General features: G+C 31.3%; 1 protein-coding gene and 1 long non-coding RNA gene across 4 annotated transcripts in view; one reads left to right on the top strand and one right to left on the bottom strand.

The window, feature by feature from the left end:
* Positions 1-341: 341 nt before the first annotated feature.
* USP12 (ubiquitin specific peptidase 12) overlaps positions 342-12944 on the bottom strand; it is a 119950-nt gene continuing 107347 nt past the window's right edge. For all 3 annotated transcript variants that reach the window (XM_051986547.1, XM_051986545.1, XM_051986546.1), the window contains 3 exons: positions 9527-9724; positions 4238-4316; positions 342-3593 (listed from right to left, as the gene is read on the bottom strand). In XM_051986547.1, coding sequence (XP_051842507.1) covers positions 3492-3593; positions 4238-4316; positions 9527-9724 — 379 coding nt within the window. In that variant the 3' untranslated portion in view covers positions 342-3491. The remainder of the gene's footprint in view (positions 3594-4237; positions 4317-9526; positions 9725-12944) is intronic.
* LOC127554731 (uncharacterized) lies at positions 4323-12341 on the top strand. The gene is made up of 3 exons (XR_007952056.1): positions 4323-5319; positions 7366-7455; positions 11623-12341. It is a non-coding gene; the product is annotated as an uncharacterized LOC127554731 (long non-coding RNA).

Here is a 12944-nt window from a genome sequence, read left to right as displayed (position 1 = left end):
TATAGAGAGAAGCAGGTCATGTACAATCATCTATTCTTTATAGATAAATCCACTAGGAAAGAGAGAGACTAGTTTTCCCTAACATGTGGCTAGTTTAGAAATATATCTCACATGAATATATCAATACATTTACTCATTTAATAATTTCTGAAAAAATTCTACTAGACACTATTATCTTATGGAAATAGAGAATATTTGTCCAAGAGAGCCATGAAGACATTTAAATGTTTGTCGAATACCACTGCTTTACCACTGATCCAGCTTCATAGAAAAAATACTTTATTCTCCTTACTGTCTATTCCAATTTCAAAGGGAAAAAAAACACCAAAAAAACCCCCCAGCACAAATAAACCAACTTTAATAGATTATTTTATATTTATAATGAGCTGTTCTTCAGGGAGCTCAAATGTTTTACAGACATTATATCTAATTAATCCCCACAACAACCCTGTGAGGTAGGTAAATAGGGGTGGGTATTGCTCCCATTTTATAGACAGGGAGAATGAAGCAGGGGTTAAGTGACTTGCCCAAGGTCACACAACTAATTTACTGAAGAGCAGGATGATTCAGAATCCATTTCCCAACTCTCAGCTCAATTTTCTATTTAAATTGCCTCATGAAGTCTTTCACAAAAAATGTCATTAAACAAAGTATCAATAGTAGTACATTATGAAAGTGAGGTCTTTGTACTGCTGCCATTAAGGACATAAAAAACAAAGTGATGGCCAGAGGCAATGAGGCCCATATACATATAGCTCCCATGTCCTCTTCTCTCAAGCTCACAACTACTGTCTCAGACAGAGGCCATGGAACTCAAGAGTAGGACTTTATATAGGATATTCACCCTTTAAAGAAGATACTTCATAGAAATTTTTGCTCCAATATACAAAATATGGGACTGCTATCCCACTGAACATTTACATAGTTACACAGCAATCAGCCACCATTTACAACTTAAAACAATCTTTCCCATTCTTATCTTAATCACAATCAACCAGACAACTTTATAATGCTTTCTATATTGGTCATTTTTCTTGCTTACTCTATTATATTCCTTCCTTCCCCATCTCAACAGTTTAAAAAATAAACTATAGTTTCTGACATCAACTTCAACTTTTTACTTAGTTCAGTTGCATTAGAAGTAAAAAGTAAATTTAGAACTATCAACTCTCACAACCCCTACCCCCGCAAATCATTTTATGAAATATAGTGTAGATGTTGTGAAGAAACGGAGAAAAAAATTATGTGATTATCATTGAACTCAATAAAAATGCTGTAACTTACTAAAGTATGAAATATAACCTTGGCTTTTAATGCATTTTAAATGTAAAATATAAAAACAAACACTTGTTAGCAACTAACATGACATTATGCAAAGGACTTCCTTTCTTTCTGACACATGCTGTGGCTTGACCCATGAAATAAGATGATTCAGCGTTCACTTTCTTCCTTTTCACTGTCCAGAGAGAGCTGTAGAAAGATAGCTCTGAATTCCAAGATAATTTGGTATAAGCCCTTGTAATAAAAAATCTCATTTACTTCCATCTTCAAGACTTTCTCTCACATGCTTATTTTTTCTTTCTCTTATTATTATTTTTTTATTCTCTCTGCAATGCTGGTAAGTTAGGCAGGCTATGTACAATTTGTACAAAAAATTCTAGCCAAGGTAAGGCTTTATAAACTTTGTATCTTAAAAAGCAATTTGTTAAAACACAGCTCTACTTTCTTCCTGCACATTTGTTTAAACAGCCCAATTAGTTAAGTGACCCTGTTAAAAATCTGTTCAGCTGAACGAATAGGTGAAGTCTTTTCCTGAGCTAAAAGTAAATGCTAATTATAGCAGCGAAAACATTCTTTTTTTTTTCATATTTTAACAGTATTAATAAAATAACTTTAGAAAATTACAATAAAGCAAAAACAAATAACTCTCTGAATAGGGATGACAAAAAACATTCAAAGCCTGATTGCTATTATTTGGAATATATATTCAATTATTTTTCCATTAAGTTACATTCAGCCACTGTCAGACAACATACTGATGCATGGAAAAGTGTCAATTGCAATAGTCTACATATATTTTACACTAGACATTACCTGGTGCTGCCATGATTTAAATAGTGTCTAAAGTTATTTTTTTAAAACCCAAAACAGAAAATCTTATGCAAACAAAAAATTTGATTTCTGAAAATTCTTTCCAATATTATTTGCAAAACTGCAAAAATACTGGCTTTATCTTTTTGGATTCCTAGACTATTCAAGAAAATTTCATATTGAAAGGGTGTACACTCAGCTAATCACCCAGGCTGCTAAAGAGTGAGTGGATCATTTCACAAGGAAAAAAATGACATTCTGAAATTATCATAATATATAATGTCAGGTTTTCCAAGAACATCCTCAGTGTGAACAATTAGAATATTTAAGGACTATAAAGAATAATATATTACCACTGCACCAGCATCTCTTTATAGTACACATTTCTTTCATCATTCCAAAAATTGTAAAAAAATTTCAGAGCTTTTTTTTTATCTCATCCAAATTTAATAGAATGGATGACTTAGAAATTAAAATGAAAGGAAAAACTATTTAAGCAGAGATACCAGTTACTCCTGGAAAAGAAAAATTACCTCCTCTCATAGAATTTTTCTTAAGATAACTTAACTGATTTTAAATAGAATTTAAATTTTATGTTTCAAAATAGAAAATTAAACACTTAAAGGGTAAAACTGACTAAAGCTAACAAATATCCTTAAAACTTGTTGATAGAATCATTGACAATTCATACAATACTTAGACTCTAGCAGATACAATAAGTCAAATAAATAAGAATAAACTATAATTACAGAGCCAGTCTTTCCCCTTGGGGAAGCAAAAAGCCACCTTCGACCAATTGTTCCCTACATATACATATATTGTATATTATTAGAAGCTTCTTCAGAGAAGCAAAACATACTTGCCTCCCTGACACTGGAGTTCATCACATTAATCTAGTATGTCAGGAAAGCAACTACAAGTGTTGGGCCCAAGAATATTTCAGGTTTACTCATGAAAAACCACAGAATATGCTCTCCAAACTGAACATAAGCTAATTTATGCAGTGTATTCAGTGTCTTCTTTTTAAATAATCAATACAATCTAACACAGGTTCCTATACTTTCTAATGCATCCCAAAGGCTTTCAAATTTATGGGTGCAAATAACAAAGAAAATATGCATGTCAATTACTAGAAGGCTACTCTGACAAGAGAACCTGGTATCTCTGATTTCAAATTATTCTCGCATGGAACTGTACAGACAGCATGATACCTGAGCAAATAAATCAACTACCATGATATGAAGGGCTTGTTAATCCATAGTCTTTGTGTGTTGTGTGCAAAGTGCACTACTGCCCCCTGAGCTCCCTGCATTTCCATTTTCTTGAAAAATCAGTGCTTGATCCTTTCCAAAATAATCAAAGAAATGAGGCAGAAAGTATCTCTTCACCACAGTTCCCATTCAGTCCCGAGACTGATAGAAGAGGATGTAACCAGACTCAGAGTTCTTTGAGATGTCTGATGTCAACCCGTAGAATTCTTCAATAGCTTGTGCATCTATTTTCTGCACGACATAATGAAAAATGGTAAGGAACATGTAAATGATAGTTTTCTTTCTTACAAATACAATATAAATTCTTCTATTTTAAATGAAACAATTTAGTTTTCTCCTTTTTATTAAAAAATAATTATAACTTTTTATTGACAGAACCCATGCCTAGGTAATTTTTTACAACATTATTCCTTGTACTCACTTCTGTTCCGACTTTTCCCCTCCCTCCCTCTATCCCCTCCCCAAGATGGCAAGCAGTCCTATACCTGTTAAATATGTCACAGTATATCCTAGATACAATATATGTGTGCAGAACCAAACAGTTCTCTTGTTGCACGGGAAGAATTGGATTCAGAAGGTAAAAATAACCCAGGAAGTTTTCTCCCTTTTAAAAATAAAATCTTATATCCTCCATTATTCTACTTAAAGTGCTAAAGAAACGGCTAACATAAAATACTGAAAAAATGAAAATATTAGTATTTTGAGATTAAACAATGATACTTGTGTCATATTTAACAAGTCACATCTAGTTCAGGGAGTATCAAGTAAGGGAAAAGAAATGTAGCATTCATTCACAAAAGAAAATCTATACCTTATGGAATTTAAAAGAAAATAGAAAAATGAAAGGGGAAAAAAAAACAAACCAAAATACTTACCTCTACAATGTCATCATCAAACAACAACCAAAAATCGTGACTCTTAACTATTGCAATGTAATGGCCTCGATTAGGACCACTATAAAAGAGAGAAACAGAGAGCATTTATGTTGTGCAATGATTCTCAATCTCAAACTTTTGGTCTTTAAATTTCAGGCTACAGAAAGGGGAATATGAAAGCAGATCACATATCTTTTATCTATTTAGTCTGATAAAACATTGTAAAGTTGATTGAACTCCCGAGCTATTGAGTTACAAAATAAAATTATTTAAGAATTTAAAGAAGTACCTAAAATAGTTAATTTATACACAATTGTGATGTCAGAGCAATATTATATATTTGCTTTTTATTTTAATAGGTTAATTTTAATAGGTAAATTTTCTTGTATCTCTTACTGCAGATGAAATCTTCCGGGAAGGAATAAGCAAATGGAAGATATTGAATTTATTTTCTTGAAATCAGGGGAAAGATGAAATTCATTTTGCTTATTTGAGCTAGAACAGAATTCTAGAAAACATTTCAATGTACACATTTTACTTTTGCCTTCAGGTGACAGACATACAAAGTGGAAATGATGCATGGTGTTACTAGCCCATTGGTTTTCACTTTACTAAAAGAAAAATGAAGACATTGACATTGGATCCAAATAAAGAGGAGGGATAAATCAAAGCAATATGTGGATATGAATGAAAATTAACTGGATTTTTAATGGGCTCCTGATTAATATCCTTGCTATTTTTTTCTTTCTAGGCAAAGATCAAGTATGATACAAAACAAAAGATGCTTCATTCAGGGATTGGAATCTAAATTCAAAATCATTAGACCCCGGATTAAACAATCTTACTATACTATTAGTATCACTTATAATATTTTTACTACCATTAAAATATATGTGTATATTCCTTTAAGCAAATTTGGAAGCTTGGGTTAACCTAAATTCTAAACTGGCAGGTAGATCCCATGGAATTCTTTCACATTATAAATTTTCAAAATCTGCTTAAAGTATTACTATACCATGTATGTGTGTATTCTACTATGTGACTAGATACCTTGGACTTATTTATTGAAGAAATAATTTTAGGTAAGAGAATGGCTTATAGCAAAATCTTACTATATAAGCAGTAGTATTACTTTTTAAATTTTCATTACCAAAAAAAAAAAAAAAAGTTGTCTATTTAAAAGAGAAAAAAAAAAATCAGGTTTTTGATAGGTCCATTTTCTATACCACTATAGCTTTCAATCATTAAATTCTCTAATGTTATAGGTAACAGGTTTTAAAAAAAAAAAAAACTTTAAACATTTTAAAGAGAGAGAAACTGAAAGTAAAAGCTATAAAAGAAGAAGAAAATAATCAAACCGAAAAAAGAAAAACAGAAGGCTGAGAAGAAAAAAGTGGTGTGAAGAGGCTAGAAAGGTACAAAAAAGGAAAAGATTAGCAATTATACAGCTTTTTATTGCAATAAGTCTGATTTAAAGAATATTATACAAAAACTAATATCAGAAACTAATATCAAACGAAAGGATGAGGTTCCTAATTCTATGATCAAAAAGAAGTTATTTTTATGGGAACCACACTCCTCTTCATTTAAACAGATGTTTCTGAGACTGCTTTAATTGACTCGAGTTAATTTTCAAAGATTTAACTGTATCATAGATAAAAGTTACCCTGGTTCTTATATATGAGAAAGGCATTATGGTACACTAGTGAGGCTAAATACAGTATGACATTCTGTGAGCTACCACTTATACCACGTCAATTTGCATAAACTTCCAAACATAACAACTATTGAAAAAGCTCAAAAATGTTTACGATTTCTAAGTAATGCTGCAGGGCAAAGATGGAGTATTTAATTAAAAAGTGTGGATTTTAAATGGTTTGTGGAGTGCACAGCATTATTATGTCAGTCAAATATCAAAAACTTTTAAGAGAGCATTCAATATCTCATGTTTCCCTGGCTTAATTTAATCTAAAAATGGAGTGAATCTGCAGACTTAAAGAGATTTACTTAATCTTACATAATATACTTTTAACTTCTCTTCTTATTTAGACAATAAAAAAAAGGTTTTATTTAAATTAAAAGGTAAAGTTTGCTCTAGTGATATATATATGTATATAATATATATATATCACTAGAGCAAACTTTACCTTTTAATTATAAATTTAAATTTTATATATATATCATAAAATCAATCCCTGGACAAACACTTTAAAATAATTCCTTACAACTTCCACTGTATCTTGTCCAATCTTTAAGTAATAAAGTGAAATTGATTATATTTTTTTGGACTCTTACGGTATCTTTTAAAAGGTTTCTTACATATATATATAAAATTAAACTTCATTCCCTGTGATTTTGGCTCTCAGTATCAAATTATCAAATTCTGAAAAATAGATCCAGCATATTACTTCATGCAAACACTCCTACAGGAAAGCAGAAATTTATGTATTCATATAAATAATGTGTAATGTTTAAGAGCAAAAAATTACACATAGAAAAAGTTTTCAAAGTTTTAAGCAAATGTTAAACACTACAAAATTACAGAATTTGAGGGCCAAAATTGAGAAGACTTTAAATTGATCCTTTCATTCCAAAAAAGCATTCTGAAGCTATATCCCCAAATTCACTAAACTGTGCCCCAGAAATTCTATACTAGGCATTCTCTCCAAAGAGAGAAAAGGAAAGGAACAGATCAATTGTACCAAAATATTGCTAGTAAGTAATTTTAATGTGGCAAAGAAAACAAATGAATGCCCATCAATTAGCAAATGGTCAAAAATATGAGAGAAAATTAATATAATAGAATACTATTATATTCTAAGACATGATAAAAGGGAAAGAGTCTAAGAAACCTAGGAAGAATGTGAACTTATACATAATCAAACATTATTGTGACCACACTAATGAAAAAGTAAAACAACTTTGAAAAAAGACCTCTGGTCAATGAAAGGTCATTGGTCAAGAAAGACCATTGGTCAATCATAATCCTAGAAGAACTTTAGATGAATTATATGCTCTCCATCTCTCAGTAGAGAGACTAGAAATATAAACTGAGCCATTTGTTTTCAAACAAGAAATTATGTGAATTTATTTTGTCTGACTAATTAAAGGAAGGACTTTTAATTTAGAGGACTATGGAATTATGAAAGGGATGCAAAAGAATCAATATCAAGTAAATACACAGAACAACGCAGAAAATTCATAAAGGAACAAGAAAAGTAAGCAATGATAATATCATGGTAATTTGAATATAAACTTTAAAAAACTAAACATAGAAACTCATGCTTTAATATATTAATCCCTATTTTCAATTGATTTTTGCATAGTGAACTGTTTGTATTTATGTTTATGGTGAAAAAGTAAATTTTTAAAAAGTGAATTCCTTATATCATTGAGGAATTTCAAGTCATGTTTTAGACATTGGAAGCATAGTTTGCATATTAGAATATGCTAACAGTTTCTTCACATTCTTCACTCCTATATAAAATTCTATACCCCCATCTACATAATCATATATTTAGAACTAGATGGAACCATATTTTCCAATTCAACCTTTCAATTTTACAAATAAAGAAAGTTAGACCTATAAAAGTTGTGACTTGCCAACTTGAGTAGGTGGTCACCTGACTCTAAATATTTTCTATTATATCGGTCATTGTGGAGTAATGGGAATGGCACTAACCTTGGAGTCAAAAATTTTTTTTAAATCAGAGTTAAAAAAAAATTATTATTTGTTAGTTATATGACAGAATGTAAATCATTTCCTGGCTCTTTACTTAAGTTTCCTATTCTTGCAAAATAGATATAATATTTGCATTATCTGTATCATAGAATTTTTGTGAGATTAACAAATATTAATATTTTGTTCTAAGAACATTTCCAAATTCAGAAAGGTTAAGGTCTTTCCATCCTTCCCAGCTAACACTACTGCTAGCATGGCTTGGGAATCAATCCCAAATCTCTGATAACAAGGTGATTTCCTTCTCTTTCAGAAAAAGGATTTTAACTCTATTCTGTCCTTTTCTTCTTACCAAGCATCTCCTGATAAATTTAAGCAAATGAATATTTTTAGTATACTTTAGAATTTTGCTATTCACTTTTACTACCACTGTGATGTTGGTAACAAGGTATTTTAAATCGGGGAAAAAAAGAGTAACAGGTAAGAGAAAAAATTATAAAGATAATATTTTTGGAAATAAAGGCAATAATTCTTACTTCACAATATAGAAGAAACCTTTCAAGTAGGGAAGACAATAAAGCTCCAAAAAACCAAAACCAAACCAAATAAAACCAAACAAAAAAAACTTAAGGGAATTTTTCCTGTTTACTTTTCATTTAAAGGTAAAGGCTAATTGTAATTATGTATATGTTATAAAATATATTTTGTACTAACTGTAGAAATAGTTTTTAAAATGTAATTAATCTATAAAATACTTTATTAATATAAAGTTTAATCAGACATTTCAGGATACTATTTTTCTTCTCAAACATTACTAGAGTAAATGTTTTGTTTTGTGTCAGTTCAGCAGTACCTGTTATATCCAATGCATTTATGTAGTACACTACAGTATCTATCATAAAATAAAAATAATTTTTAAAAGACCATTTATAATACTAGTAGCAAAGAGGATTTTTGATATTTCATCACTTGCTTTTTAATAGGCACATTTGGCTTCCTAATTAATTCCTGCCTCCATTAAACAGAGACACAGGCAACAAGGGATGGGAAAATGTGCAATTTCTATTTGATGGAGTATACTACTGGAGAATTTTCTAAAGACAAGGAAGAATAATTATCTAGAAAGAAAATTATAAACAGGCAGTAAAAACTGTTTTATTTGGAATTTAAGAATTCGTTTGGCTTTTATAATTATAAATATGCTTTCCTTAATTATTTGGCTGGATTTTGCAATAAATCTCACAAAGGCATAATATATTGAACACAGTAGGCCATAAAATAAAATTTAATCTCAGGAAGAATTTTTGAGAGATTGAGATGGAGTTTCAGTTTTCATTGGTATAAGGAACTCCTCCTCTGCCAATTCAAAACAGTAAAGAGCCTTAGTGAGCAGCATGGTCCAGATAGACAGAGCTAGCAATTGTCAAAGGAGAAATTAGAATTTAGGCCGTTTGGCATCCACAGCTTGCTCTCTATCAGCACTATTTTTCTGAAGGTGTATTTGGAAAGGTAAAGAATTTTTTAAAAATTATAGGATAAAATCTTAAAAATTATTATTGTGGATCATTTTACCACTTTACAAATGTCTCTGATAAACATACATGAATTACCTTCCACAGTGAACCACAACAGCAACAAGGTCATACATTCTGTCAGGATTGGTGGCATCTCCTGAAGTGTTAAATAGTCGAAGTTCTAAAGGAAAAACTACCCGATAAGAAAGTTTTGTGTATCGGTGAAGCTGATCCATATATTTAAATCTCTTCAAGTGCAGCGCCAAAATCATGGGCAGTTTTTTTACTTTCATCCTGTTAAGGAATTTTTTTTTTAAGTCAAAAAAATATGTCCAAAGTACCACTAAAAAAAACAAAAGCACAAGTTGTCTCTATGGAATAGAATTCAATCAACATGCATTTTATATTAAGTCATTCAATCATTTTCTTTTTCATTTCTACAACAGTTGACTAAACTTAAGACAATTATTAGAAAAATCTTTTTTTTTCTTTTTGGAAAAATTCAAACAGGTCTTTTCCTGTCTTAAATATAAAGAATTTAAAAAATTATAGAATAAAATCTTAAAATTATTATTGTGGATCATTTTAACAGTTTACAAATGTCTCTGATAAACATACATGAATTTTCTTTTTCTAATATTACTTTTGGTTGGACAATTTGAAACTAAAACAATAAAATTTTACAATTCAATATTCAAAAAAACCTTAGTTTTGCAAGTTGAAGTAAGCTTAAAAATTATATAATGCAAACCTATCATTTTACAGATGAGAAAATTAAAGACCAGGGAAATTTAGTGACTTGAAATCACAAGTGATGTGTGATCACATCATCCAAAAGTAAAAAGAAGGAAAACTCATATTGATGGCTAAATGGAACAAGGATTTCTGAAACTCATTTCACTTGTTCTCTCCTTTTAATAGACAGATTCATGTGATAACTTGAAAAACCCCTTTACACTGTCCCTAGAAATTTCTATATATAATAGAATAATAATCTCTTTAATCTACAGTAGAAGAGGATACAGCTGGAAGGGCTAATTGGCACAGCTGAGAGAGCTCTGGGCAAGAGTCAGGAAGACTCATCTTTCTAAGTTCAAATTCAGTCTCAGACACTTATTAACTGTGTGACCCTGGAAAAGTCACTTTATCCTCTTAGTCTCAGTTTCCTCATCTCTAAAATGAACAGGAGGAAATGGCAAACCAGTCACAGTATCTTTGCTAAGAAAACTCCAGTTACAAAGAGTCAGACATGATTGAACAGTAGAGTAGAAATATCTAGTTATATTAAATTCGAACAGAATCCTAGAAAGTTGCATTTTGCGTCTCAGAAATCTACAAATTAGCATTCTGTATGTTGTATTGTATTTTTAAGGTAAATATTTACCAATTACATTTTAATTTGGTTATAGCCATTCCACCCAGAAAGTTTGATATCTCTATACTAGAGGGGCAAGTGGGATAGAGGAAAGAAGAGAGTCTACTCTAATAGCTATTAGAAGATATATAAAATAAACAAACTGTTTTCAGTTTACATATGATTAAGTAAATGACAGCTCCACATTTTGAAATCAACCTTCACCATAACCCTAAATAGCATTTAGTTAATTTCCCATAATTCCAAATAGAGGGAGCATCACTAGAAAAATCAAATATCAAAATATATAATCAAATATACAAAATCACTAAAATACAGGCTTATGAAATATGAAAAAACAGATTAAGATCATAAAAATAGAATATGCTTATAACTTCTTATTCCTAAAATACTCATTATTTAGCTTACTTTTTAACTTTTACAATCATTCCAATTCTTCATTTAACAAATGTTATACGAAAATGTAACACTTTTCATTAATACTTTAAACCAAGACTACCAATTGAGTTACTAGGTACAAAAAGAAAATGGTCTAATTTTACTTAGTTTAAACTACCCATAAGGCAGTAGAATCAAGCAATAGTGATTGCCTTTAAAAAAATAAAAAAGAAAAAGACTAGTTTGTCTCAAAGGTTCTCACAATCAGGGAGAGAATATAACAAAGACATGATAACTAATAGATGATGCTTATACACTCTGCTTGTGGGATCAAATAATATTTTACTGATACTTGTTCTCCATACTTAGTCAATTTCTTTTATTGCCAGACTACTACAATGTCTAATGAATTTCTCTAAACTACTTTTTTTTTTCCCAGAAAAGAATTGCCACAACTTTGAAATGAATCAGGAAAAAAAAAAATCAGTGGCATGGTTAAAATACAAAACGGTCTGAGAGGTGCTAGGGCAATGAAAGCAAAACCATCAACTTTGAAGAATGTTGACTTACTAAAGGCTACCAACAGTGAATAATACTCTATTAAGCCATTTGATACATTCTCTAATTTGACAATACCAGCATGATACAGTGAAAAGAAGAGCCTCTAGAGTTCAAATAATGACACCACAGCTTACTTTCTATGTGATCTTAGATATATTATTTAGTTTCTCTGGCCTTCAACTTTTCAAAAGTAAAATGAAGTGACATTAATTTGCTTCAGTGGTCTCTTCCAAGTCTAATGAACTATGATTTTGCCAACACATCTGCAAAGCAACATAATGTAAATTATTTCATGTGCTAAAAGGCTGACGTGTAGAGTTGTTATAACCAAACAAAATCATCATCCAGGAGACAGCCTTCTACAGACAAATATCTGCAAAATTACCTGAGGTAATCAGAAGACAAAAACTGATTACACTGGCCTCACATTCAAACCCCTTCTAGCCAGGTAGCTCTTTACACTACACATTCCCCTCACTAGATCCTCACAATCACCCTGAGGGCAGGCGCTGTGTTTAGCCCCATTTCAGGCCTTAAGAAAGCCCAGACTTTCTTAAGAGAAAGTTAAGTGAGTTATCCACAGTGACACTGCGTGACACTGCGTGACACTGCTAGGGGATGGGGCCATTTTTGAGCTTTGGTTTTCCTGACTCCAGGCCTAGTGCTCTGTGCCCTATAGCCCCACCTAGAGGCTTCGAAGAAAAGGCCAACGGATCTCTAATAAGTACACAATACGGAATGCTTTAGAATTCATAAAGCCATTTAGTCACAGCCACCTTATCACTCAAGACCACAAGAACTATCTGCTTTTCCAAAACTATCTGACTTCTTGATATATGTTGCTGCCTCGGACAAAGTGAGACCTGAGCAGGACTCAGCTCCTAGCATGTTACTGCACTCACTCTTGAACTTCACATAAAAGGCTTTCATTGTCTCTGGGGCCATCTCCAGTCATCCTGATTCATGTCTGGCCACTGGGCCAGACGGTTCTGGAGAGAAAGAGAGGCCCTTACATAGGCTTCCTTCACCTACATTCGTCGAGATTAGTTGTTTGTCATTGCAAAAAGAGCAGTTAATATGGGGTTTTGTTTTGTTGTAAAAATAGGACTTTTCCCTCTTTGCCCTTTTTAAAATTGTATGCCTAGTTATTGTTGGGTCAAAGAGTATATTTTGGTGATTTTTATGTTATGGTTTCAATTT

This window comes from Antechinus flavipes, chromosome 3, assembly GCF_016432865.1.
Source record: "Antechinus flavipes isolate AdamAnt ecotype Samford, QLD, Australia chromosome 3, AdamAnt_v2, whole genome shotgun sequence".
Taxonomy (NCBI): Eukaryota; Metazoa; Chordata; class Mammalia; order Dasyuromorphia; family Dasyuridae; genus Antechinus; species Antechinus flavipes.
Note: the sequence above shows the minus strand (reverse complement) of the source record. Positions and strands in the feature narration are given on the sequence as shown.